Source organism: Furipterus horrens, unplaced genomic scaffold (genome assembly GCF_987537825.1).
Source record: "Furipterus horrens unplaced genomic scaffold, mFurHor1.1.pri manual_scaffold_39, whole genome shotgun sequence".
NCBI classification, from domain to species: Eukaryota; Metazoa; Chordata; class Mammalia; order Chiroptera; family Furipteridae; genus Furipterus; species Furipterus horrens.
Window position 1 is genome coordinate 86,075 of NW_028327209.1, and position 27,613 is coordinate 113,687.

Below are 27,613 nucleotides of genomic sequence, written 5' to 3' on the forward strand. Positions count from 1 at the left end.
AGAAGAAAAACAAGTGGTTGCTAGGTAAATAAAAATTTATCTAAATCAAAAACATAGTTGTTTTTCAACTTACCTCGATACCATCTAGTTTTCTTCTTCTGCTTCCTTTTCTTTTTTAATGACAGGTTAGTGAATAACCTTTGTTCTTGTGGCTATTTCCACATGTTTATTCCACAAACTCTAAAAGCTACAAAAGAAGATTGTGAGGTTTGGAGCCCGGCAGCAATGCGCCATGTATAAGGGTCAGTGACATTTTCATCTCCGTGGATGTGTTTGAGAATGAACTCAAAAGAACTTCAGGAAATAGGCCCAGACCTTCTTAAACTCGCTGATAATGCAGTCAAGAAGAAAGTTGCAAAGTGTTCAGGCAAGGGTCAAGGAAAGTGGACAAAACCCTGGGCGAAGTTTTTATAATGAATAACTGAAAAGCTGATTTAAGGTATAAAACATCTGTGACTTTTTTCATCACTCTTATTTATTTTGTCGAAGACAGTCTTTTATAGTGTTCGTTATTCTCAGTCTGTAAGTCACATCTGCATATGCTAATTTTCTTACTTGTTCTGGAATTTTGTGAAGCTGACCCCACTTCCTCAATGCATAGTGCAAGTCATGAGGATAATGAGCCATGAATAGCAAGGGTCAAAGTTATGCAAGCTTTCATTTCTCACACAGTCATTTTCAGTTTGGGCTGACAGGGTTGTTAACATTTTTAAATGTTAATGAAATCACCAAAAGCATGGCTTTTTTTTCCAGCCTAGTCTTTTAGACTAGAAAAATCATTTCTCGTGGCAGACTTCACAGGCATGATTACAGGTATCAGAGATTTTATTCCTCCCGGGTCTCCACCTGCCAGAGCAAACGTTATCACAACTAAATGTAGGCGAAACCACTTGGCAGGGTGGGGGTGGGGTCAAGTTCATAGCATGATCTTTAACAATTTATTTGCAAGTTGTTTGATTCAATGTTAATTATTTGAAGCAATGAAATCTGATAGATTACTTGATAATGACTCCTTAAATATATATGGTCGGATGTTTTTGCATAGCCAGTGACTATTTGTTGAACTAAGTGAGGTAGACTGAATGAAGACTTGCATGCTGCCATTTTGGAGTTGACAGCCTAGCACATGAAGTTGAAAAGTAAGTAAGTAGTTATAAAGCAAAGGGATACATGATTCTTAAAATAGAGATATGTTCAGATACACAGAGAAGGAAATAATTATCTATCCTTTGAGATTTGGTAATGAGAAACAAACATTGGAATTGGATCTTGATAAATGAATAGTTTTCTGGTTTGGAGCTAATTCACAGGCAATGCAAATTTACCAAGACCTGAAGGAGAATTTGAGTACAGTTGGAGCATACGTTACATGTGAAGTGATTCTGGAAAAGTAGTTAATTTGATAGCATGCCACATGGGACTTTTACACCAAGTTAAGAAGTTTGCATTTTATATGCATACTGGATATCACTTGAATGGCAGAACATTAGCCATGACATATTATAAAATCACAATCCCGTAACAAAGTAATCGAATATGGTAATACAGCCTAAAAGCCTTGCAAGTAATTTTTTTTAACTATTAGGATTTATATATTTTTTATTTCTGAAAATTGGTTTTATCCTTGCCCACATTTGCTTCTTCACTGCATTCTAAACACCAGACTCTGGTGAAAATAAATAAGAGTTTGGGGGCTTACCTGCTGATCCTAGGGTTAGGATTTGCCCATGTTTATCTGAAGGCCTTGGGTGCTAATGAATCCATTATTCCTGGAGGAAGAGCTCCCTGGGTTGCTCCCAGCCTGTGCAAAGGCAAATTATACTTTAAGAATCCCAAGAGTCTCCACACTGATAAGCACCTTGTTTCCCTTGGCCTAAGAAGTCCCCCACCCTTTGGCTAATTAATCATAGTACTGATAGTTCTTCTAGCTTCTAGGTCGGATATGGAATCTTGCCTTTCTTCTTTGAAGAGCTTCTGCAGTTCAGTTCTGTGTCAGGTAGGCAGTAATTAATTCATGTATTCACTTACAAACATTTGTTGTAGGTATTAGGCTAGGCCCTTGGCTCATGCTGGAGACACGAAGAATAGAAGACAGAGGCTCTGCGCTCAGGAAGCTTACAACATTCTTTTCCAGGAGAGGATGTGCTCCTCTTATTACCTATGTTTTTATCTACTTTCTTTGACCTAGCTGTTAGGTTATTATTCTCATTGGGACAACACCCGTTCTACTACTGATTATCCCTCTGCATTAGCTGGCATTGTTAGGCCCCTCCTCAGTTGTCCTTGCAAAATGATCAGACATACTAGAGCCTCCTTTTGCTCTGAGCCAAGTTCATTTTTATGTTTATATGGTCAGGCAATTCACTGGCCTTTCATTAATAGTAAAGGTTGCTTTGTTTCTTGATTCTGCACATAATACTCAGAACCTATGATGTGTCAGGTATTCTGAGGTACTAGGAAGCATCAGAGAAAAAGACTAAAACAAATATCTATTCAGTAATCCCAAGGTATAAATTAATGATGGTCCCCATTTCATTCCTGGATATTAGAAGAGTTCCAGAAGAACCTGAGGCTGCATGATATAATTCTAATTTTGGGTGTTTCCATTCACCTTTACAATAATTTGCTGGTATTGTGATCCTGACAGAATTCTCTAGTCTCTGTGAAACTTTAATTTCCTGGAATATAAGAATTTCTACTTTGAAAGTTAAATGATATGCCTAAGGTCATTCCGTGAGTACGTTATAAGGGGAAATTTAAATCAGTTCATCTAAATCTAAGTTCCAGGCTCTTTCAGAAGTAATATAAACTTTCCTTAATTGGGATCTCATTACTTTGTAATATTATTTCAGCCAAAAGTTATATAAATCAGGAGGCATGATTACCCATGTATAGGCATTCTTCTCCTAAGGACCTCTTTTGAGCCAAACTAGTTAGCCTATATGTTCAAGAGGTACTGACAAGAACTGCAGTTGCATTGAACATGGAAGCCAAGGGTTGAGTGCTGGGAACACTGGTTCCTTGGATCTCTAAGGAGAAGCCATTGCTGTGTGATGATCTGCTTTGTCCAGCTGTTACTCCTACATCAGTTTCTCTGCCAAGGCTACCAAGGAGTCAGTACCTCTAGAAAACCCATGTGTTGGTGTTATGAATCTTAGAGACCAACACAAGATCTATGTTTTCAGATATTTTCAAGAGAAACCCCTGTCACTGGACTAAGTTGGTTGAAATCCTTTGAATTTTCTCTTCCTTCTGTATCACTTAAGGCATGTCAAGAGCTGAGTCTGAAATTTTCTCTAATTCATAGGAACCTCAAATAAAGAACAATGGAAAATATGTATTTCCTCAGGACCCTACTTTGTGAATGCAGCTTAAGTTCGCTTAGTCTAGCATCCTGCACATATTAAACTGTGGAGTTTTTCCAAATTAGCAGAGCTTCAAAACTTTAATTTGTCTGAGTGGTAACTGTGTTTTCTGTTGACTTTCTCACTTTGTATGCACCTAATATGAAATTTGGAACCATGTCAAAAGAGGTATGAAGATATAGAGGGCAATACTGCAGCTCTACTCTGAATTCCAGATCTATCTCTTGGGGCCACTTCAACCCATAGACCCTGTAAACCCTTCAGATGGTTACTTGACCAGTAAATAATGCATAATGTCCCATTGCCAGGACTATGCTAAGAGAAGGGATATCAACACCTGGACTAGTGCTGGGGCCAAATAGAGAGAGCTGGAATGAATTAAGTTGTATTACACAAAGCAACCAGGAGCAGTTCAAGGAGTGGGCACAAACCATAATTGTGTGGAAGAGTCAAGGCTCATGCCAAAAAGCAAAGGGAAAGGAAAACAACCTAAGGGCATGTAGCATATCTAACTACCATGTGGGGAAAAAAACAGAAGGAAGTGTCAGGTTGCCAGCTGTGCCACATGAAAGCAGGAAAATGAGAATGCTGTATCCATGTGTCAGATTTCTTGACACAGTGACCCCCTCATACACACCAATAGTAACACAACCCAAAATTTATATTCAACTGTGACCCAATCAGATAGATTAGTATTTTCCTCCTTCTGGGAAAAAAGTCACGAGAAATAGAAGCTCTCCTATCCTTCCCTTCATTTCACTTCTAAGTAACTGAATTTTGCAGATATTGGCAAAATATAGATCCAGATGATTCATATGTGCACTTAATATGTCATTAAATTGCTGTTGTCCATTAACTGATAAAAATCTATTTTTAAAGATGAGCTTGTAAGTTGCTTTAAAAAATGATGCAATCAATGATTACAATGTGGGGGACCCTTTGCTCTGAAGATTGAAACTGAGCAATTTCTAATTCCTATTAAATTCCTTGTCATCAGAGAGGTTTCCCAGTGAACTAATTTTTATTATTGATACTACCCATTCATTATTTAAGGGGAAATGAATTGGCATTTTAATGTTTGGAACCATCTATGAATTGCAAATGCAAATACTTCCTGGCTGGTGGAGCCCTGTTCTTTTGGCAAATGATGTTTGATCTGTGCAAGACATGCAGTTCATTGCATCTACCCCACACGCACTGCTGAGTGGTTGCTCTGACCAGGCACTCTGTGCTACCTGAGATCCAAAGATGACGCAGTGAGGTCAGTGCTTACGTCAACGTCTCTTTCAGCTTTGCAGCTCACAGTGTTAGGAAGCAGGCAGCTGGAAAGGGAGGATTTGCTCATTCCTAACAGCAACTCTGTGGAAGAGACTACTCACCAAATGTAGAGAATGTCAAAATCCATTCTAACAGTCTAAAGAGTCAAAGATGGATTTAATCAGCTGCCAAATACTTATATGCTGGGGTCTTAAGGAGGACTCAGGAAGACGATTGAGTCGTTTTACACTTAGCTCAAGAAATTATCTACAGTTAATGTTTAATTTGGAGAGCTGTCCCATGTACAGAGAACAAAATCAAAGCAATGTCCTCTGATAGAATTGGACCATTGATAAGCTCTGTGGCTAAAAAGGCAGATTCTTGTCATCGTAAAAGGGAGACAGATACCACAGGGCCTGCTTCAGTGAAAGATGCCAAGTAAGAACTGAACTAGTAACAATTTGCCATACAAACAGACAAAAGTCCTCCAGGGCCATGAAAACAGGGAAGATGACAAAAAAAGATACTGAAAAAAATGAAGGGAAGTAAATAGATGGATTTCAGAGGGTAACAGGAAGGGGCCTAGCATGGCAACAACAAAAAATGCTTAACTAGAAATAGTCAATAGCTGATTTAAGACAAGATCTCTTCCTAACAACATGGAATATTGGCATTTCCTTTGTACAAAGTCCACGAAATGGAAGGGGAAGAGGAAGTGGAAGAGAGAAGATAAAATTCAGAAAAATAACATATGGGAAAGAACATTAAAGGAATAATGAGATAACCGTAGATTAAGCCACATGCCAGAAACTATGAGAACACTGGAGGAAAGGGAGATAAACTACAGACTGAGGAAGAGACACAACATGAAAATGACTCAGGAAATTGGAAGGATTAGGGAAAAGTCTTGAAGAATTAAGAAAAATCACAGGTTAAAATACAAATGAAATATATATGGCTAGTAATTCAGACAACTGGAGGTCTATGGAGGTTGTCAAAGGTCAGAATTGGGTGTAAGTTTTCTGATAGATGCGAGACTATCGGAAAAGAACAGTTCAGGGCTCCTCAATGATAAGGGACAGAAAGCAATGACAAAAGTGTGAGGACAGGACCAAAGCAGTAGTAGAACTGTGGAGGATGTGAGGTTTAATTGGAAGATTTGGTACACGACTGATGATTGTAGATAACGAATCACATGATGAAAAGGTGAGATTTTTGAATATCTACTGATCTCTTCCCAACTCCCTTTCTGTCTTCCCAGAAAAAAAAAGAATGGGACACTTAGGGAATATGCCTTTGTTTTATAGTAAAGGGGCTTTATTGAGCATTTTCACTACAGTCAATAGATCTGGAGTTAAATTAAGTGTGACCAAGAAATACATATTTAGATTCAGTGTCTAGAAGCAAGTAAAGCTGACAAGAATTATGTGGTGCTGGGGGAGAAGGGGAAGAGTTAGGGAAAATGTCACTACCAACAACATAGCCAAAGATTTCTAATCAGGCAAGAGCAAAAAAAACCACAATTAAGTTCTCACAGGCTAAAAAAATTTTATAGAGCTTTATGAAAGATGAACAAATCTCTTATTCCTCAGGGGGGAAACATTAAAAATGATGAGAAGATCACGGGGAAAGAAAATCAGCTCATTTTTCAAGATATAAGAGAATGAGAACACAAATTTTTTAATGATACAAAGGAACTTCCCAAAGGGAAAAATAAATTTTAAAGCTTTACAAAGCAAAATAGATAGTCCCATGTACAGATATGATTAATGGAAGATAACAATGTGGGAAAAAGCAGAGATAAGAGGGCGATTTAATAAGAAATAAAAAAACAAATGAGAGAAGCAGCTCTACAAGAGACAAGTTGGTGAATGCAAAAGATTAAAATAGAAATAAATATACGACCTAAGAACAACTGGGTATGAAAGACACGTGAAGATGATGATGATACATTTAAAAACAGAAAGATGGATTGACATGTTTTCAAAATGAACACTGGAAACAATGGAATTATTATAGAACTGGTTCAGAAGCAAGAAAAGATGCAAATTTATAATAAATATAAAAACATAATATTTGTAAAGCTTAATATACTGAATAAACTAGGAGAAAGATCAGGACGCAACAGGCCTTAAAATCTTTAAGAACATGATATTTGCAGTCACAGATTTTTTTTTTTTTTAATTTTTTTTTTTTGGTTTTTCAATTACAGTTGTCCCCTTTTCCCCCAATTTCTCTCCCCCACCCAACCCACCCCCTCTCCCACAATCATATCCCTCCCCGTTGTCCATGTCCATGAGTCTTTCATACAGGCTCTTTAATTAAACCCTTCCCTTACTTATCCCCCTTCTCTGCAGTCACAGATTTTTATTTAACTTTAACAAATTTCAGTTTAGAGTTGCGAAGAGACCCATAGATGTTCAGATTTTAGTAAACTTTAGTAAAATTTATCCTGAGTAAATTTAATAACTTCAGTAAATTTTAGCAAGTAAAAGTAGGCCCTGACTGGGTAGCTTAGTTGGTTAGAGTGTCATCCTGATGCACCAAGGTTGTGGGTTTGATCCTTAATCAGGGCACATACAAGAATCAACGGATGAATGCATGAATATGTGGAAAAACAAATCCATGTTTATCTCTCTCTCTCAAATCAATAAATGTTTTAAAAATTTAAATAACAATAGTGCATGAATAATGTAATCAATCAGATAAATGAAGATAAACACTGCAGTTAACATTCTATTATTAAAGAAGAATATCTAAACACAAACACATCCTCATCCAAAAATCTAGAAGAGAGAGAGAGAAGTGGGAGGAGACCTAGAAAGAAGGGATTAACACAAAAAACAGAATTAATTGAGGAGAAATCCTTAAATCAGTACACATGATATATCCAGTTGTAATTCATAGAAAAATATTTCCCAAAATTGACTCAAAGAAATGGAAAGCTTAATAGCAAAGACTGAAAAAAGTGATTAAAGAATTACAATTTTTTTAAAGTGCCAAGTCCAGATAGCCTTACAACTGACTCCTGCAAACTCAGTGGGAAAACAGAGCTCATTTCAGTTGAGATTGACCTAAAACATTTCCTTTTAAAAAAAAATAATAATTTATTTGTTTGTTTATTTTATTTTTAGAGAGAGGGGAAAGGAGAAAGAGAGAGAGAGAAACATCACTGTGTGGTTGCTTCTCACTCGCGCCCCCAACTGGGGACCTGACATGCAACCTAGTCATGTGCCCTGACTGGGAATCAAACCAGCGACACTTGGCTTGCAGGCCGATGCTCAATCCCCTGAGCCACAGCAGCCAGGGCCCTAAAACATTTCTTATGAAAGTTCTTTGCTTTCTGTACTTTTAAGAGTACCTTTGATTCCACTTTGAAAATGATACAATAACACTTCTCTCAAATGAATTATATGGGGAGTGTATAATAAGATCTATAATTTACTTTCTAATTGACCAAAAACTAAGTTAAAGCAATCAGAACAGAACTTTCACAAACCCTCTTGTTCATATCCACCCATCTGATTACCTCCAGACCCAGAGTCTCTCTGTCGTCTCTACCCAAGTTCCTCTCTTGTCACAATAGAGTGTCACCCCACTTGCACCTTAGAGTACAGTTCTTTTTGCTCCTCAAGGACATTGTCTTAGGAATTCTTTTTCCTCTCTCCTAGTTCAATAATTTTCCTATTTTTACGGGATCATTTCCATCAGCATAAAAGCCTGTCCTTTTATATACATTATATACATATGGGGGGGCCAAAAATGAAATTTATTTATTAAAAATTGTATATTTATCCTTACATGTTTAAGCTTTAATCACCTTCAAAATACTCTCCACTTAATGACATACACCTATCAAGACATTTTTTCCACTGCTCAAAACAGTTTTTGACTTGTCAATTTTGATGCCTTTAGTGCTTCTGCTATTTTTTGTTTCACCTCTTCCGCCTCAGTAAAATGTTTCCCTTTGAGGACTCTTTTTATCCCGGGGCGGGGGTGGGGGGGGGGGGGGAGTTGCTCAGGGAGAGGTGAATAGGGAGGGTGGGGCTCAGAGGTCATGCCAGTTTGGATCAAAAACTGAACACTCCCCATCATGAAATGTGCAAAGATAAAAAGAGTTGGGGAGTGTGCGGAAGGCAGTCGATGGGTGTTTCTCTCTCATCTCTCTCTCTCCCTCTCTCTCTTTCCCTCCCTCTCTCCCTCCCTCCCTGAAATCAATGGATGAACCCTCCGGTGAGGATTATTTTTTTTAAGTGATTAAAGATGAAAAATAAATTCTCTTTCTTCAGCTTTTACTCAAATACCACCTTCTCAGGACGGTCTTTTATAGCCTCCCTAATCTAAAATTTCACCTGACTACCACGAACCCTGCCATATCTTATCTGCTAATTCAGCTTTATTTCCCCTCCTTTGCGCTTAATGTCCAACATCACATACAAGTTGCCTATTTATAATGTTTATTTTTTCTCCATCAATAGAATATAAGTTGCATAGATTCCTGTCTGTTTTGTTCACTACTGTACCCCCAGCACTGAGAACATGCCTGGCACATAGTATTAGTAAATGAATAAATGATTGAATGGGACATGTATTGTTTTGTTAGCATCTTTGTTATACTTAGGACATCAAGTTTTGTGTGCAAATGTGGCTTTTAAAATATATCTTAAATACATTAAACACTGATCTTGTTTACACTGTGAACTGTCTCAAAAACATTTTTTAGGTAATAGGCAAAGTGCAAATTTTATCTGAGCTCCTATTACAAATCAACATGTATTCTTAATTTGTGCCATAACTGAGAATTTTTACTAATAAGTGACCCCACTGTAAATTAACTAATGGGCTTCATTGTTTTGAACAGCATGGTATCTTGGGAAGTTTACTGATTAAAAAAAAAAAAATGTATACCTGAACTTCTTTGTTCCTTACTCACCATGTTTGAGGCACAGTGCTAAACTAGGGTCTCACTCACAGAGTGAGATTTAAGCCCTTATCATAACGTGACAAAGCTGTTGTAATATTCTTCTAAGTGGTCACCTGGTCTCTCCCTAAACATAGTTTTACCCTCAGATCAGTATTAACTAATGCAGATTTCTGGTTATATCATTATTGTGCTCAAAAATCTTTCCAGCTCCAGTCAGCTTGTTGTGCTTACCACCTCCTTCCTTTTCCTTTATAACATTCCTGAATCTGGAAGATTTATTTAGAATTCATATCTAAATATGCTGGAGCAAGCAGTGTGCTCAAACAGGGTGCAGTGTTATTATTGGTCCCTGTGATCCTAGCTCTAAATTTCTATTTTTAAAAATGAAGATTACCTTTTCCTTTTTATATACCCACATAGCTTTATGGGCTTACACAAAGTTCATATTCACCTAAATACTCCAGATCTTATTTATGTGACCTTCCATCAAGCTGAGTTTCATATGTTCTTGGTATGGTGGGTGAACTAAATACAGCCCTGTGCATTTGGCCCTCTTAAAATTATTACTTTTCTTCTTGAAACGGTGTGGCTCTTGATTATGCCATCTTCTCTCCATTTCTGCTGCTATTATAGTAGCCCTTGTCACCTTAAGCCCCTGTGAAACAGGCAGCAAGGGGGAAAGAGAGGATGCAAGAGGAAGGGAGGAACATTATACCGCACATCTGAAGCTATGCTCAGCCTCCTTCCTAAACCGCTTCCTCCATAGCTAGGGGGAGAAAGTCTTTCTAAAATCAAATCTGATGATCGTGTCCTTCCCCAGATGAAATTTCCTTAGTGACACTCTATTACCTGCATGGTGGCCTCGACCCTTTTGTAATTCATTTCCCACCCTCATCTCCAGCCTCCTTCCTCCCTGCTCATCATTACGAGGCTTGCCCTCTCTGTCTCTGCCTTTTGCACGCACATCTCCCTGGGTTGACAGCATCCATCCCCAGCTTTTCTTTCTGGCCAACCAGAGTTCCTTCTTCAAGACTCAGCTCTGGCACGTCTACCTCTAAGAAGCCTTCCTTGTCACCCCTAGAGTAAAACGTGCAAGTTCCCTGCTTTCTGTTCCAGTGTTATGACTCGCATGCACTGGTTTAGAATTGCCTTTTCGCTCTGCTTTCTCCCCATTCCTACACTTTGATCCGTTTGTGAACGAGTGTGTCTTTCATCTCTAGTACTCTAGTATTAAGAACAGTGCCTGGGATTGGTATCAGTTTATCTTGCCAATAAAATTATTGTTGATTTTTTCTCTTGTTTATCTAAGAAGAGACTCGAGCAGGATCAAAATGAATGTGGTAGAATTTGATTTAAACAAAACTAGAACTTCGGTCTTTTAATTAGCATAGTGAACACTGAAACTTTGCCTCAAATTTTCATTACAATACAAAGTGTGTGAAGTGTGACTATAAAAGCTATCGATGAGATCACTTTAATTTACCCTCACCATAAAACCGAAAACAAAATAGAAATTTGTCATAAAAGGGAATTCCCTCAGACTCAGTTTCTTGGTGCCAATTCATAGTGAAACAAGCACTATGGTCTGGGGAAATTGAAGACATTTAGATCCTTATTGATTTGCCTTTCGTGACAAATGAATGCCTCAAAGACAAATGAGCATTGTCCTAGTCATGCCATCTTGAATGTTAACAATTAGAAGAGGAATTGTTTTACTGGGATGAGGGAGTTAAGTAATTTCTGAAAGATTTCTGATGATTTCTAGTGCCTTCTTTTCTGAGATAATTTAAGTATATATGTTTATTCATTGATAGTCTTTCAAGGATCCATCCGGTTAAAAAATCTGTAATCATTAAGTCCCAATATTTTTCTTTTTTTACATTTTATTTATTTATTTTTAGAGAGAAAGGAAGGGAGGGAGAAAGAGAAGGACAGAAACGTCAATGTGTGGTTGCCTCTTGCACACCCCCAACTGGAGACCTGGCCCACAACCCACGCATGTGCCCTGACTGAGAATTGAACCAGCAACCTTTTGGTTTGAAGGTCAGTGCTCAATCCATTGAGCCACACCAGCCAGGGCACCAATATTCTTAAAATAATGAAGGGCTCCTATTTCTACAACTTTAACTTTACTTTCCCAATCACTAAATTAACCATATGAAATTAACCTATTTACTACCAACCTCTTTATTCCCTAGGCTATGTCAGCAAGTGCATGTGTGTGTTTTGTGTGTTTCTGAACAAATCTAAAGATAGATTGCTCCCTGGCTGGTATGGCTCAGTGAATACCTGCCAACCTAAGGATCGCCTGTTCAATTCCCTGTCAGGACACATGCCTGGACTGTGGGCCAGGTCCCTGGTTGGGAGTGTGGGAGAGGCAAACCATTGATGTACCTCTACACATCAGTGTTTCTCTCCCTCTCTATTGCCTGCCCTTTCCAGCTCTCTAAAAATATATAAATAAAATCTTTAAAAAATAAAAGTAGGTTGCTCATCAGAAACACAATCGTAGTCACCCTTATAGTACCTAGGTAATTATCAATTGATTAATCTGTATATTTTAATGATTCGGATCCCAACTTCTCTAAAGATGCAGAAAACTGTTTCAAAGTCTAAGATAACTGAAACTTCATTACTTGTTTCAAACTAGAACTCATTTTAAGTGGTTGAACCCCACTGGGTAGGGCTAACATGAATAATTACCATTACACACAATCTAACAAAAGGAGTACTTTCATTGCATTTAGTGATGGTAGCATCTTCAAATGTGAATTACATTTATATCTCTAATGAAAACTAATACATTCTTTAAACTTTCTGATTTTTCTATCTCCCTTCTGTGGCAGCATAACTTTTTACTACTTGTATTTGCATTTGTGAATTATTAGGTAATGTTCGTGGCAGGTGATAGAAGAATGAGTTTTGCTGAGAACCTAAGCTTTTATTACCCAATTCCTAAAAAATAACCTTGTATGATATATTCCATATTACAGTGTAATTTCTTTTCATTTTAAATGTGCTTTGAGTACCTTCTATGAGTGTACCATAATGTAGTACTTTTTATCTCCAACTTAAAAAATTATACTAAAAGACAGGAAAGTGACCTGGGGAAAGCCTTGATTTAAAACACTTGAATAACACTAAAAATTGCTCCCTTATTTTGGATTATTTGTTTTATGTCAGAAGGCAAGTTATGTGCTTTATGTGCATATTTTCCAGCCCTTGTAATGGAGGAAGTATTATCTTCCCCATTTTGCTGATTATGAAACTAAAGGTTAGAGTTCAGCCAGCTGTCTAGGGACAATGCTAGCAAGTTGATTCATTGCTGATTGCCATTCTGATGCATGTGAGGTAATATCTCACTGCAGTTTTAATTTGCATTTCTCTGATGATTAGTGACTTTGAGCATCTTTTCATATGTCTGTTGGCCATTTGCATGTTCTCTTTGGAGAAGTGTCTATTCTTGTCCTTTGCACTGAATTTTTAAGTTGGATGTTTTGAGAGGTTTTTACTTTTTGATGTTGAGTTTCATAGATTTTTTATAAATTTTGGATATAAACCCCTTAGTAGATATATCAACAAATGTGTTCTCCCATTCTATGGGTTGTCTTTTTATTTTGTCAATGGCTTCTTCTGCTGTGCAAAAACCTTTTAGTTTGGTGCAGTCCCATTTGTTTATTTTTTCTTTTGTTTCTCTTGCCTGAGGCAATATATCAGATAAAATATTACTATGAGCAATGTCCGAATTTTACCACCCATGATTTCCTCTATGATTTTTATAGTTTCAGGGCTAACATTTAAGCCTTTAATCCATTTGAATTTATCCTTGTGTGTGATATAAGGAAGCAGTCTAGTTTCATTTTTCTGCACTTATTTCTCCAATTTTCCCAACACCGTTTATTGAATGAACTTTCTATAGCACATTGTATGCACTTGCTTCCTCTGTCAAATATTAGTTTTAATTGTGTTGGTTTATTTCTGGGCTCTCTGTGCTGTTCCAATGATCTCCATGTCTGTTTTTATGCCAGCGCCATGCTGTTTTGATTAACATGGCCTTGGAGTTTGATACTAGGTAGCGTGGTGCCTCCAACTTTGTTCTTCTTTCTCAGGATTGCTGTTGCCGTGAGGGGCCTTCTTTGGTTCCATGTAAACTTTTGAAGTATTTCTTCTAGTTCCGGGAAGTATGTCATTGGAATCTTGATGGGAATTGTGTTGAATCTATAGATTGTTTTGGGTAGCATGCACATTTCAATGATGTTATTTCTTCCTATTCGTAAACATGGTATATACTTCTACTTATTTGTATTTTCTTCTATTTCTTTCTTCAGTGTCTAACAGTTTTCCAAGTACTGGTATTTTACATCCTTGGTTAACTATATGCCTAGGTATGTTATTTTTACTTTCTCTATTTAATCGTAAGTGGGATGGTTTTCTCAGTTTCTCTTTCCAATAGTTCGTTATTGTTATGTGAACATGCAACTAATGTTTGGACATTAATTCTGTATCCTGCTATTTTGCTGAATTATTTTATCAGTTCTGCTTGTTTGTGGGCAGAATCTTTCGGGTCTCTCCCTACAGTATCATGTCCTCTGCAATTACCGACAGCTTTACTCCTTCCTCTCCAGTTCGGATGCCTTTGATTTCCTCTTCTTTTTTGAGTGCAGCGCTGGGGCTTCCGCTGCTGTGTTGGATAGGAGCGGTGAGAGCGGGCATCCCTGCCTGTTCCTCGACCTGAAGGGAAAAGCGTGTAGGTTTTGCCCATTGAGTGTAATGTTGGCTGTAGGTGTGTCATGTGTGGCATTTACTGTGTGCAGGGGTGTTCCCTCTGTTCCCACTTTGCTGAGAGTGTTTATCATAAATGGGTGCTTGATTTCATCAGATTCTCTTTCTGCCTCTATTAATATGATCATATAATTTTTATCCTTTGTTTTGTTTATGTGGTGTGTCACACTAATTGAGTCACAGATATCATACCAACCTCACCTCCCAGGAATAAATCCCACTTGATCATGGTGTATGATCTTTTTGATGTATTGTCGGTTTCAGTTTGCTAATATTTTGTTGAGGATTTTTGCATATATGTTCACTAGAAATATTGGCTTATAATTTTCTTTCCTTGTAGTGTCTTTACCTGGTTTTAATATTAGGATAATGCTGACCTGGTGAAGAGATTTGGGAGTCTTCCCCCATGTGCAATATTTTGGGATAGTCCTGACTGGCTTCTGGCCCTGGGGTCATACTTAGCACAGTGGCCTCTACCCCAAGATTATCAACACACTTACTAAGGGGCCTTTTTTTAAAAAAAATATAATCACTAATCCATCTGGAATTTCCCTTTGAGATAATCAAAATGCTATTTCAGATAAAAACAAACAAAATATGTGAGCAGACACAAAAGGTACCTAGTGTAAAATTCCATTGATAGGCAACTTCCAGGCTAGGTCAAGGAACCGGGACAGAGAGCAGATCAAGGGTTGGCAGGGGCAGGAGGAGTGGGGAGTGAGTAGTTCTGGTGCAGGGTTTCCATTTGGGGTGATGGAGCATCTGCAACGAGATAGTGGTGGCGGCGCTGGCGCAGCATCGTGAATGGGCATCATGCTCAGGAACGGCACAGGTTTAAAATACAAACAATAACTTTTCTATTTATTATTTAAAACTTATACCAGGGGAAAAGGAAGACTAAGACAAGAAAAGAGAAATGAATACGGGAAAAGCCCCGAAAGAACCCCAGAAAATAAACATAAAGAAATAGAAAATGGAATTGCTCCATGAAGAAGAGAAAATCAGGAAAATGAAAGCCAATAAGAGAAACAGGTCCAAGAAGAAAGGTAAAACAGGCAGCTATGGAACTGGCACTGGTGGGTCACCCAGAGCCCACACGACTCCGTGGCAGGAACCGGGGCAGGTCTGATGGAGGGCTCCTCAGCCAGGGGTGGTGGGGCCTCAGCCAGGCCAGTACGTGCTGCCCAGGCCCGCTCCGGCTCAAGAGCTGGAGCTGGAGCGGCCTCCTCCTCTGCCCCTGCCTGGAGCTCCTCGGGACGAATGACAGGTACTGACACAGGCGCCGGCTCTGCCTCCTGGGCTGGTGCTGGAGTGGAGAGAGGAGCAAAGATCACCCACGTGTCTGCATTTCCACGTGCCCCCCAGAGACGGCACACAGCCAGGGCCCAGGACCCAGCCCAGGACGTCCTCCCGGTGGTCTGAGGCCAGTCTTTGCTCCTGGCCAGCCTCTGCGGGTGCTCCCTGTGTGTCTGGCGCCGACCCCTCCCCATGGGGTCACATGCGCCTCCACCCCTATGCCACCCCCACCTCCCCACACTTCTCACCCTTGGGCTCTGCCTCCTTGGGCCCCAGTGCACCCGGCCCCGTGTGTTACCGTGGGCACCGTGCTCCGCGCTGCGGTCGGACACGGTGAGCGGTCTGTGCAGCCTGGGCGGCTTCGGGCGTGGTGTCCTTCGCCGGCCACCCGCCGACTCTGGTTCCCCGGACGCCCAGGTGTCCACAGTCACCCTGGGCCTGATCTGGCCCTCACTGGTGGGCACGGGGCTGGGGTCTTCATCGACCAGCTCTCCTTCCTCGATGACCTGGGTGGAGCTCTGCAATGACAGTGACCAGCAGCTGGTCCAGTGGCCCCAAGCCCTGCCCGGCCCTAGTCACTCAGTTGCTGCTGCTCCTGCCCACTGGACCCTCTGCTCCCGGATGTGGCCCAGCCCTGTGTCTGCACAGACCTCTGCCCGGGGAAAGGAGATTCACCTCCAGGGCTCGGGACCAACCTCGGAAAGAGGGCGTCACCCACACTCCACGTCCTCCTGGACATCCTTGGCCTGAGGCGTGAACATGACCGGCCCGCCACGTTTCTGACCCACCCACCCCCAGCCTTTTCTGGCTGACGTAGACCCTCCCATGGACCTCCCCACGCCCCGCCCCCACACACACACCAAAGGGGAGGGGACGTAGGGCTGCTCAGGTGGGATCAGAGGGGTGTTCTGGCTCGACCCAAAGGACCCTAGGCCACCCTGTGTTACCTCCGGGTCTCGCCGTGAGAAGGGACAGAGGCTCCCGGGGTTAGTGCGGATCCAGCGGTGGCCACGGCGGGACACGTGATCCCCGCTGCCTCTCTTGGGGGCACGGCGTCGGGACACGGGAAGACAACACGAAAACATGTTGTCGGGTGTCCAAATCTCCAGCAAATGAGCCAGGTAGGGGCGGTTTTAGAGTGCGGCTGCGCTGTCTGGTTAGCAGGGTTGCAAGTTCCGCTGGGGTCTGCCCTCAGGAGCTGAGGTCACTGTCCAGTGTAGCTCAGCATTGTGACATCACTGCCTGCGTCCCCTACCCTGAGCATCTCCTCAGACAAGACCAGTGACTTCTGGTTTTGTTTATTTGTTTGTTTGTTTGTTTTTTGCACAGTATTTTTTACAATTACTCACTCCTCTAAACTGACCCCGCCCCCACACAGCCACCACACTGATGCCCATGTCCATGAGTCCTTGTTCCTTTTTGATCGATCACTCTATCCCCGAACGCCCACCCCCACGGCTGTCCACCTGCTCTCTATCTGTGTGTCTGTCTCTGTTTTGCTTCTTTGTTCGTTTTGTTCATTAGATTCCACATGGGAATGAAATCATATGGTAGTTCTCTTGCTCTTGACTGGCTTATCTCACTTAGCGTAGTGTTCTCCAGGTCCATCCGTGCTGTCACAAAGGGTAAACTTTTCTTCTCTTTCATAGTCAAGTTCTCTTCCCTTGTGTAAATGTCCCATCATTGTTTTACAGCTCATCTACTGATGAACACTTGGGCTGCTTTCACGTCTTGGCAATTTTTTTAAATGCTGCAATGAACATAAGGGTACTTGTGTTCTTTCAAATTAGTGCTTTCGTTTCCTCTGGATATATTCCCAGAAGTGGTATCATTGGGTCAAAAGGCAGATCTATTTTTAATTTTTTGAAGTATTTTCATACTGCTTTCCACTATGGTTGCACCAATCTGCATTCCTACCAACCATGCAGAAGGGATCCCTCTCTCCACATCCTCACCAGTACTTGTTGTTTGTTGATTTGTTAATGATGGCCATTCTGACTGGTGTGAGGTGGTATCTCATTGTGGTTTTAATTTACATTTCTCTGATGAATAGTGATGTTGAACATCTTTTCATATGTCTATTTGCCATCTGTATGTTCTCCTTGGAGATGTGTCTATTCATGTCCTTTTCCCTGAATTTTTAAATTGGATGTTTTGGGATATATATGTATATAAACATATATATATATATATATATATTTTTGTTTGTTTGTTTGTTTGTTTGCTTTGGTGTTGAGTTTTATAAGTTCTTTATAAACTTGGGACATAAACGCATATCAGATGTATCGGGGAATGTGTTCTTCCTTTTTGTGGGTTTTTTTTTGATTTTGTTGATAGCTTCCTTGCTGTGCAAAATCCTTTTAGTTTGATGTAGTTCCGTTTGTTTGTTTTTTCTTTTGTTTCCTTTGCCTGAGGCAATATATCAGATAAAATATTGCTCAGAGCAATGTCAGAAATTCTACTGGCTATGTTTTCTTCTAGAATGTTTATAGTTTCGGAACTAACATTTAAGTCTTTAATACATGTTAATTTATTCTTGTGTGCGGCATCAGAAGGTGGTCTAGTTTCATTTTTCTGCACTCATATCTTGAATTTTCCCAACACCATTTATTGAATGAACTATCTATTTCTCATTGTATGCACTTGCTTCTTCTTTCAAATATTGACTTTAATTACGTGGGTTTATTTCTGGGCTCCCTATGCTGTTCCATTGATCTATGTGTTTGTTTTTATGCCAGTGACATGCTATTCTGATTACTATAGCCTTAGAGTAGAGTTTGATACTAGGTAGTGTGATTCCTCCAACTTTGTTCTCCTTTCTCAGGATCGCTGTTGCCATGTTGGGCCTTTTGTAGTTCCATGCAAATTTTTGAAGTATTTTTTCTAGTTCTGTGAAGTATATCATTAGAATCTTTTGTTTAAACTACTGTTAAGTATTTTTTTATTGATTATGCTGTTACAGTTGTCACAAGTTTTCCCCCTTTGCCTCCCCAACCCAGTACCCCATTCCCTCCAGCAATCCCATCCCTTAGTTCATGTCTATGGGTACTTCATCTTAAGTTCTTTGGCTTTTTCTTTTCCTACACTATTCTTAATATCCCTCTGCCTGTTCTGTACCTACCAATTAAGCTTCTTCTTTTTTTTTTTAGACATATTTTATTGATTATGCTATTACTGTAGTTTCATTATTTTCCCTTTGCTCCCCTCTGCCCAGTACCCTCCTTCCCTCCAGCAATTCCCCCCACCTTAGTTCATGTCAATGGGTCATGCATATAAGTTTTTTGACTTCACCATTTCCTATATTATTCTTAACTTCTCCCTGTCTATTTTGTATCAGCCAATTATGCTTCTTAATCCCTGCACCATTTCCCCATTTCTCCCCCTTCTCCCTCGAAGCTGATAACCCTCCAAATGATCCCCATACCTCTGATTCTGTTTCTATTCTGATTTGCTTAGTTGCATTTTGTTTTTACTTTTTAGATTCAGTTGTTAATAGTTGTGAGTTTGTTGTCATTTTAATGTTTATAGTTTTGATCTTTTTCTTAAATAAGTTCCTGTAACATTTCATATAATAATGGCTTGGTGATGATGAACTCCTTTAGCTTTACCTTGTCTGGGAAGCACTTCATCTGCCCTTCCATTCCAAATGATAGCTTTGCTGGATAGAGTAATCTTGGTTGTAGGTCCTTGCTTTTCATCACATTGAATACTTCTTGTCAGTCCCTTCTTGCCTGCAAAGTTCCTGTTGAGAAATCAGCTAATAGTCTTATAGGCACCCCTTTGTAGGTAACTCTCTGCTTTTCTCTTGCTGCTTTTAAGATTCTCTCTTTATCCTGAACCTTTGGAATTTTAATTATGATGTGTATTGGTATGGTCCTCTTTGAGTCTAACTTGTTTGGGACTCTCTGTGCTTCCTGGACTGGTATGTCTATTTCCTTTGCCAAATTTGGAGTTTTTCTTCATTATTTTTTCACATAAGCTTTTAATTTCTTGCTCCTCCTCTTCTCCTTCTGGCACCCCTATGATTCAGATGTTGGCATATTTAAAGTTTTCCCAGAGGTTCCTAAGCCTCTGCTCATTTTTTTCAATTCTTGTTTCCTCATTCTGTACTGGTTGACTGTTTTTTTTCATCCCTATGTACCAAATCACTGATTTGAACCCCAGTTTCCTTTCCTTCAGCATTGGTTTTGTGTAGATTTTCCTTTGTTTCATTTAGCATAGCCTTCACTTCCTCCCTTATGTGTTTGTCATACTTAAACATATCTGTCAAGCCTGTGAGCATCTTTATCACCAGTGTTTTGAACTCTGTCTATTAGGTTGGCTACCTCCTCATCTGTTAGGTTCGCTATCTCCTTGTCGCTTAGTTCTCGCACTGGAACCTTGATCCGTTCCTCTTTTTTGGGCCCTACTTCTCTGTCTCCTCATCTTGACAGGCTCCTGTGTTTGTTTGCCTCTGTGTCTTAGGTAGACCTGTCACACCTGTTACGTTGTAAGGAGCGGAGCCTTAGGTATTCATCAGTACAGGGCAAACTGTTTCACCATTTTGTAGTGCTGTATGTGGGGGAGGGGTCTGAGAGGGGATAATGCCACTTGCTCAGCACTCACCCATTTTCCAGGCACTTCTCTTGCTTTCTATATGAGAACAGCACCTCTCTAGCTGTTGCCCTGGCCATCGTTCCCAGAGTGGGTGGGTCTGTGGACATTCTAGGACCGTGGGAGCCCTTTAAACAAGCAGACTCTGCTGAGAGACAGCAGTTTCTTCCTCTGCCCCAACCCCGACTTGTTTGCATAGTCAGAAGCAATGAGGCTTTATTTTCCTTGGCACTGGAACTGTGAGCTTCGCAGTCTGGTCTGGTCTGGTGCTAGGAGTGTTCCCCAGGTGTCCCTCCCTACGTTTTAAAATGTGTGACTGTGCTTTCCACTGGCCTGCCACTGCTGCCACCACACCGCATCCTCTCCGCCCCTCCTACCTGTCTGGATGAGTATTTCTTCTTTATATCTTTGTTTGTTGGACTTCCATGCAGCTCAATTTTCTGGAACTTCTGGTTGTCTCTAGTTTTGAGGTAGTTTTATTCCTTCTTAGTTGTGGAGGGAGATGCAGTATGTCTGTCTAGTCCTCCATCTTGGCCAGAAGTCTCCCAATTATTTCATTGGAATCTTGGTGGGAATTGTGTTGAATCTATAGATTGCTTTGGGTAGCGTGGACATTTCAATAATGTTAATTCTTCTTATCCATAAGCATAGTATATACTTCTACTTATTTGTATTTTCTTCCATTGTTTTCTTCAATGTCTTACAATTTTACAAGTGTTGGTATTTTGCATCCTTGGTGAACTATATTACTAGGTATTTTATTTTTATTTTCTTGATTTAATTGTAAATGGGATGGTTTTCTCAGTTTCCCTTACTGATAGTTCATTATTGGTATATAAAAATGCAACTGATATTTGGATGTTAATTTAGTATTTTCTACTTTGCTGAATCCATTTATCAGTTTCAGTAATCTCTAGGTAGAATCTTTAAAGTTCTCTATGTACAGGATCACGTCGTCTGCAAATAATGACAGTTTTACCTCTTTCTTTCCAATTTGGATGCCTTTGATTTCCTCTTTTGCCTGAGTGCGGTGCTGAGGCTTCCACTGCTGTGTTCGATAAGAGCAGCGAGAGGGGGCATGCCTGCCTTCTCCCCGACCTGAAGGGAAAAGCATGTAGGTTTTGCCCATTGAGTATAATGTTGCCCGTAAGTTTGTCATATATGGCCTCTATTGTGTGCAGGTGTGTTCCCTCTGTTACCACTTTGCAGAGAGTGTTTATCATAAATGGGTGCTTGGTTTCATCAGATGCTCTTTCTGCCTCTATTGATGTGATCATGTAATTTTTGTCCTTCATTTTATGTGGTGTATAATGTTAATTTGCAGATATTATACCAACCTTGCCACCCAGGAATAAATCCCACTTGATTATGGTATATGATCTTTTTAATGTATCGCTGGATTCAGTTTGCTAATATTTTGTTGAGGATTTTTGCTTCTATGTTCATCAGGGATACTGGCTTAAAATTCTCTTTCTTTATAATGTCTTTATCTGGTTTTAGTATTAGGATAATGCTGACCTGGTAAAATGAGCTTGGGAGTCTTCCCTCCTGTTGAATTTTTTGGAATAGTCCTGACTGGCTTCTGGCTCTGGGGTCACACTTAGTACAGTGGTCCCTACCCCAAGATTATCAACACACTAAAAGGGCTTTATTTTTTAATTTATGATCACTACTCATCTGGAATTTTCCCTTTTTAAATAATCAAAGTATTACTTCAGAAGAATACAAAAATATGTGAATAGACACAAAAAGGTACCTATTGTAGGATTTCATTTATAAGAAACCTCCAGAATAGGTAAAGGAATAGAAACAGTATTCAAACACAGGTGTGTCTAATGTCGAAGTCTGGGCTTTTACTCTGACACTAGGTTAAATTAAGAGTACAGAGGTGCCACAAACTTGCATGTTACCTCTTATTATCTTATCTTCCCAGACTCAAGAAAGAGAGGGGCTCTGACCAAGCATTTTCCTGTCCCACCCATATCAAAATATATATGTTCTGACAATGCCCTGGTTCACAGGGTTAGGAATCAGTATGTCATTCAGTTGGTAATTTTCCTTCCTTTGACTTCTGACAGAAGCTCATTCTCAAGGCAGAGCCAATTGTTTTTCTCTAATGACTTAAAGGGAGGGTAGCCTGAGGCTCTAGGGAGAAACACAAATCTATTTATCATCTTTTTCTTTGTTCCATGGATGATAGCCTACACACAGCTTTAACTGGCCTCATGGGGACAGAAATGTTGATTGTTTCCACTCTACCAAGAAAAAACACTGGTAACAAGATTTGGCTATTTTCTAGAATTATGAATGTAATTTTTAAGCAATCATAAAAGTATATGCATACTTACCAAAAACTTATTTCTCACACCAAAAAATAAATATTTATTGAGCTGATTTAGTTACAGTCAAATGTAGTGATGAGTAGACATGAGACATGAAAGATTCTGAGAAACTCCACAGCTTGGCAAATATATAATTAACAGTTTCCAACAGAACACAATTAACACACCTTCCCCCCCTTAACTAGGAATAAGGAAATTTGGAATAAAAACAAAAGCCAAGCATCTAACCTGGGTGTTTAGAGCCTGAGGGTGAGATCTCTGGCTCAATGAGATCAGGCTCTTCTCCTACAAAGAATCCAGCTTACGAATTCCTAAAAAATTATAGGCAGTGCCTTTTTAAAAAGAGCAGGATATCTTTTTTCTGTGACAGAAAAGCAAAATGAACACAGCTTTCTGTCTTTGGCTTCACCTCTCTTTCTTACTCTTTGCCCTTGCTCCTCTTTGCCAGGTTTCTAGCCAACACCACTTTCAGAGGCCTCAGTGGTTCCATCAGAGTAAAAGGTTTCTCTATCATCAGCTCAGAAAACAACTTTTTCATCTGGAATCTGCAACATGACCCCATTGGAAAGCCAATGTGGACCCGCTTGGGCAGCTGGCAAGAGGGAAAGGTTGTCATGGACTATGGAATATGGCCAGAGCAGGTCCAGAGGCACAAAACCCACTTCCAACATCCAAGTAAGCTACACCTGATTGAGCATCCATTTGTCTTCACACGGGAGGTAGATGATGAAGGCTTGTGCCCTGCTGGCCAGCTCTGCCTCGACCCCATGACTAATGATTCTTCCATATTGGACAACCTTTTTAGTAGCCTCCATAGCAGTAATGACACAGTGCCCATCAAACTCAAGAAGTGCTGCTATGGATATTGCATTGATCTGCTGGAAAAACTAGCAGAAGACATGAACTTTGACTTCGACCTCTATATTGTTGGGGATGGAAAATATGGAGCCTGGAAAAATGGGCACTGGACTGGACTGGTGGGTGATCTCCTGAGTGGGTCGGCCCACATGGCAGTCACTTCCTTCAGCATCAATACTGCACGAAGCCAGGTGATAGATTTCACCAGTCCTTTTTTCTCCACCAGCTTGGGCATCTTAGTGAAGACCCGAGACACAGCAGCTCCCATTGGAGCCTTCATGTGGCCACTCCACTGGACATTGTGGCTAGGGATTTTTGTGGCTTTGCACATCACTGCCATCTTCCTTACTCTGTATGAATGGAAGAGCCCCTTTGGTCTGACTCCCAAGGGGAGGAATAGGAGTAAAGTCTTCTCCTTCTCTTCAGCCTTGAATGTCTGTTATGCTCTCTTGTTTGGCAGAACAGCAGCAATCAAACCCCCAAAATGCTGGACTGGAAGGTTTCTAATGAACCTTTGGGCCATCTTCTGTATGTTTTGCCTTTCTACGTACACGGCAAACTTGGCTGCTGTCATGGTGGGTGAGAAGATCTATGAAGAGCTTTCTGGAATACATGACCCTAAGGTAATGCTTGTTTTTTACTCTAGCTCTCTTTATTGTTCATTATAACTCCATATGTTGTGTCTTATGCTGTAGTATGTCTATGTTCTTTCATCTAACACGAAGTATTCTCTCAGCCATCTATACAAACTAGTCCAAAAATCTGTTGCCTTGTTGAATTGAATATTTTATTGCTGTATTAAATGAAACAAAAAGAATGAGGGGTTTCAGGGGGTGTTTGTTCTAGAGAAAGCCTTTCTGGTAGAAACATCTATTAGCACAATTTTTCCTTGTGTTATTGGACTGACAGAATGGCTGTCAGGGAATAGTCTAAAATGTATACTCACCCAAAGCAAAATTCATTACAAATTAATTACTTCTCTTGGGAATTATGATAATGAATAGTGAGATCCATGCTTTAAATAGTAAAGAATCTTTTTCTGCTATTAAAAAATAATAAAATGGGAAGAACTAACATTTTATCATAAGCTCCCAAAGTCAGATGCTAGAGAACTCAATCAATGGGTATAGAAAGCGTGCGGAACTAACTGAGGTGGCAAGATTAACTAAGAACAGGGTTTCCTTATAGAATAAGGAAAGCTGTATAGCTGGCCACCTTGGGTTAGGGGAAGGTCACCAACAGTTACATTACAATTTTTCAAGAACATTTAAGAAAGTTATGTCTAATCTAAGCTGCCTTTCATATTCTAGATATTTGACCCTACAAGTAAAGGGAAGGAAGAGGGTGGAGTTCAGATAAACAGGTAAAGCAGTGGTGAGTTTCACAAATCAAAACCAAAGATTGCCAAAATTAAGTCACAATGCCATGCATGAGAAACATGAAGCAGTGTTTTTAGGGGATTAAAAAGAAAATCATAAAAATAAACCATACACAGCCATAAAACAATTTTTTAAGCAAACAAAGTAATCATTCCATTCCCCACTCTTCCAGAATAGAAAAGTGAAATTATAAATCTAACCCAGCCCACAAAACAAAGTGAATAGAACTGGACAAAGTCAACTTTCTATCATAACTAACAAGTTCTTAATAAAATGAGACAAGCCTAAATCTAAACCATTTTTAATTTGAGATAATAAATGGATTTCCACTAAGGTTTCCCCAAATATATATCTTCCCTAGTGTTGTTTCTATGTTAAAGTCTCTCGTTTATAGGTTTTTTCATATAAAGATACCCATATTATTTGACTAAACAGTACTTGACTTAAAAAGTAAGATTGTGATCTGGATTTATACACAGTTTATAAGTGAATTGAGTCCTTGCTACATAAATATCTGTAACCACAATATCAGATAACTTGCAATGAATGTAATAGCTCCATTTTTCTTCTTAATCATAATTGTTTAGCATGCTGGCTATACATTCAACACAGTCAATAAAACTATTAAAAGTTAAGAATGTAAACATTTTATCACCATTTCAGAAATGAGATTCACTTGCTTCAACCAAATACTTTGAATCAGAAATAAAATTTATAGCAAAAGGCTGTGCAGGACAGACCAATTTATGATTCACTACATGTTGCAGTAGCCAAGACAGACTAGAATGCTTTTTTTTTCTTTCCTGACGGGGTCAGAGGGCACATATAACCTTGTTGCTGGCTGCTCTTACAGATAACCCCAAGGGAGAAGCACTGGCCTGTTGTGCAAATGAAATTCAAGACGGTGGTTTTATCTTCACTCAACTATTTTTGCCAGAATAATACATGTAGCTTCTCATGGCCTCCCACCGACTCTTCTGGGAAGCAAGTTCAATGCTTCAAAGCAGGCGGGCTCTTGAAGCATGAGACATGAGGAAAAGAACTTATGAGTGATATATTTAATAGAGATTATATGGGTATTTCTCTGACATAAAACTAGCACTATTCATTATAGGCAATGCAGAAAATAGAGTGAAGTAGACAGATGGAAGCAAGCACCCATTGGCTCATCATCCAAAGTCATTTCCCTTTAACATTATGAAATGATTGACAGATGATAGAAACTTCAGTATTATTTTTATCCAACAAGGTCTTCACCTGGGTCTCTGATTTAAGGTATAGACCTGGGCATTCTTAGAACCTTCCAGCCAAGGACATCCATTCTGCTGAGATATAAGACAAGATTTTTTTTAATCACTTCATAAATAATAAAGTACATTGAAAAAGAAAATCATACCTCCCCTTTGGAATTGAATTGGCCCAGTTGAAAGGATACATGAGCATCTGAAATGAGCTATTTGCTAATTTTAATGGACTTTCTAGTTCTTTTCCAGTTTCTCATATAAAATGCCCCCTTTAGCCATGTTCTCTAATATAATTTTTTAAATGTCAACAGACAAATTATGGTCCTGCTCTAGAAAAACAACCCTCGTGAGCATTCAAGTAAATATTAAAAAATAAATAGACCTGCCATGAAGGCAAGAACAAACTTCAACCAGAAATATTAAGGTAAAGGACATTTGCATCGCCTGAGCAGGTTGTAAGCATATCCCCAAATAATAAAGACCACCTTTATTGATCTTCATATAAGTATGTGGCTGCCTCATATAACATGTGAATATGTATAATAAACACCGGCTGAGAAGGAGGGAGGAAAGCCGGAACTTCTAGACAAACAGACCCTGAAAACAGAGTGTGAGGTGAGGGAAAGAAAACTGACCTACACCAAACTATTAACTCATTCTTCTGTTCCAGGCACCACACTTGGTGGCTGGGTATTAAGCAGTGAACACAACAGACACTGTCCTTACAACATGGAGTTTGGTGGAAAAGAAAGACATTTATCAAGGGAACACATAAATCAGCTAATGATTAAATCATGCTAACCATACTGTAAAGAGAAATTACCACAGAATCAGAGAGCCTCACAGGAAACCTGATCTGCCTGGGGAATCAAAGACCCAGACCCCTTCCTGGGAGGAAAGTAAGTCTCGCTGAGATCTGAAGGATGTAAATGAGCTAAGGGGAGTTGGGGGTGTTGGGAGAGCATCTCAGGGTGACCTGGGCAGCATGTGCAGAAGCCCTGAGACTGGAGGAAGAGGGGTGCAGCTGTGACCACCTCATCATGAGCTAATTGATTGGATAGCCAGGGAAAAAGAACAAGAATAAGACAAGTAAAAAAAGTAGTGGATTTTGGTCAGCAGATGTTCTAGGGAGAAAATTTCTCAAAAGGACAAAAATCCAAGAAATGATACAGTCTAAGGACAGCCGCACTTCCCATGGGCCCCATGGACTTCCAAATTGAAAACATAATGAGAGAAACATTTCGTTCACTCTTGCAGCAAAAATCCATAATGGACCAGGAAAGCGTGCGCCATAGGAATTGCATTAAAAAAACATTTTCAATGGACAAACATAAGGTTTGTATAAAAATTCAAATGTGCTGATGGTTGCACACATCTTTTCAACATACTAAACACCATTGAGTTATACGCTTTAAATGGGTGAATTGTATGGTCTATGAGTTATATCTCAATAAAGCTGTTTTAATAATAAGCAAACAAACTGCCATGTTGCCAAATTGGAAGACCGAATATTTAAACATGTCAAATTTTTCCTTCATTTATAGGTCTAAATCAAGTCCAATCAAAATCCCAA

The 27,613-nt window shown here is 39.7% G+C and overlaps 1 protein-coding gene across 1 annotated transcript in view; it reads left to right on the forward strand.

Annotated features, from left to right (window-relative positions):
* LOC149990028 (glutamate receptor ionotropic, NMDA 3A-like) overlaps window positions 1–27,613 on the forward strand; it is a 105,218-nt gene that overhangs the window by 49,316 nt on the left and 28,289 nt on the right. The window contains exons 3-4 of the mRNA XM_090265696.1: window positions 23,008–24,040; window positions 24,728–24,780. Of these exons, the coding sequence (XP_090121822.1) occupies window positions 23,008–24,040; window positions 24,728–24,780 (1,086 nt within the window). The remainder of the gene's footprint in view (window positions 1–23,007; window positions 24,041–24,727; window positions 24,781–27,613) is intronic.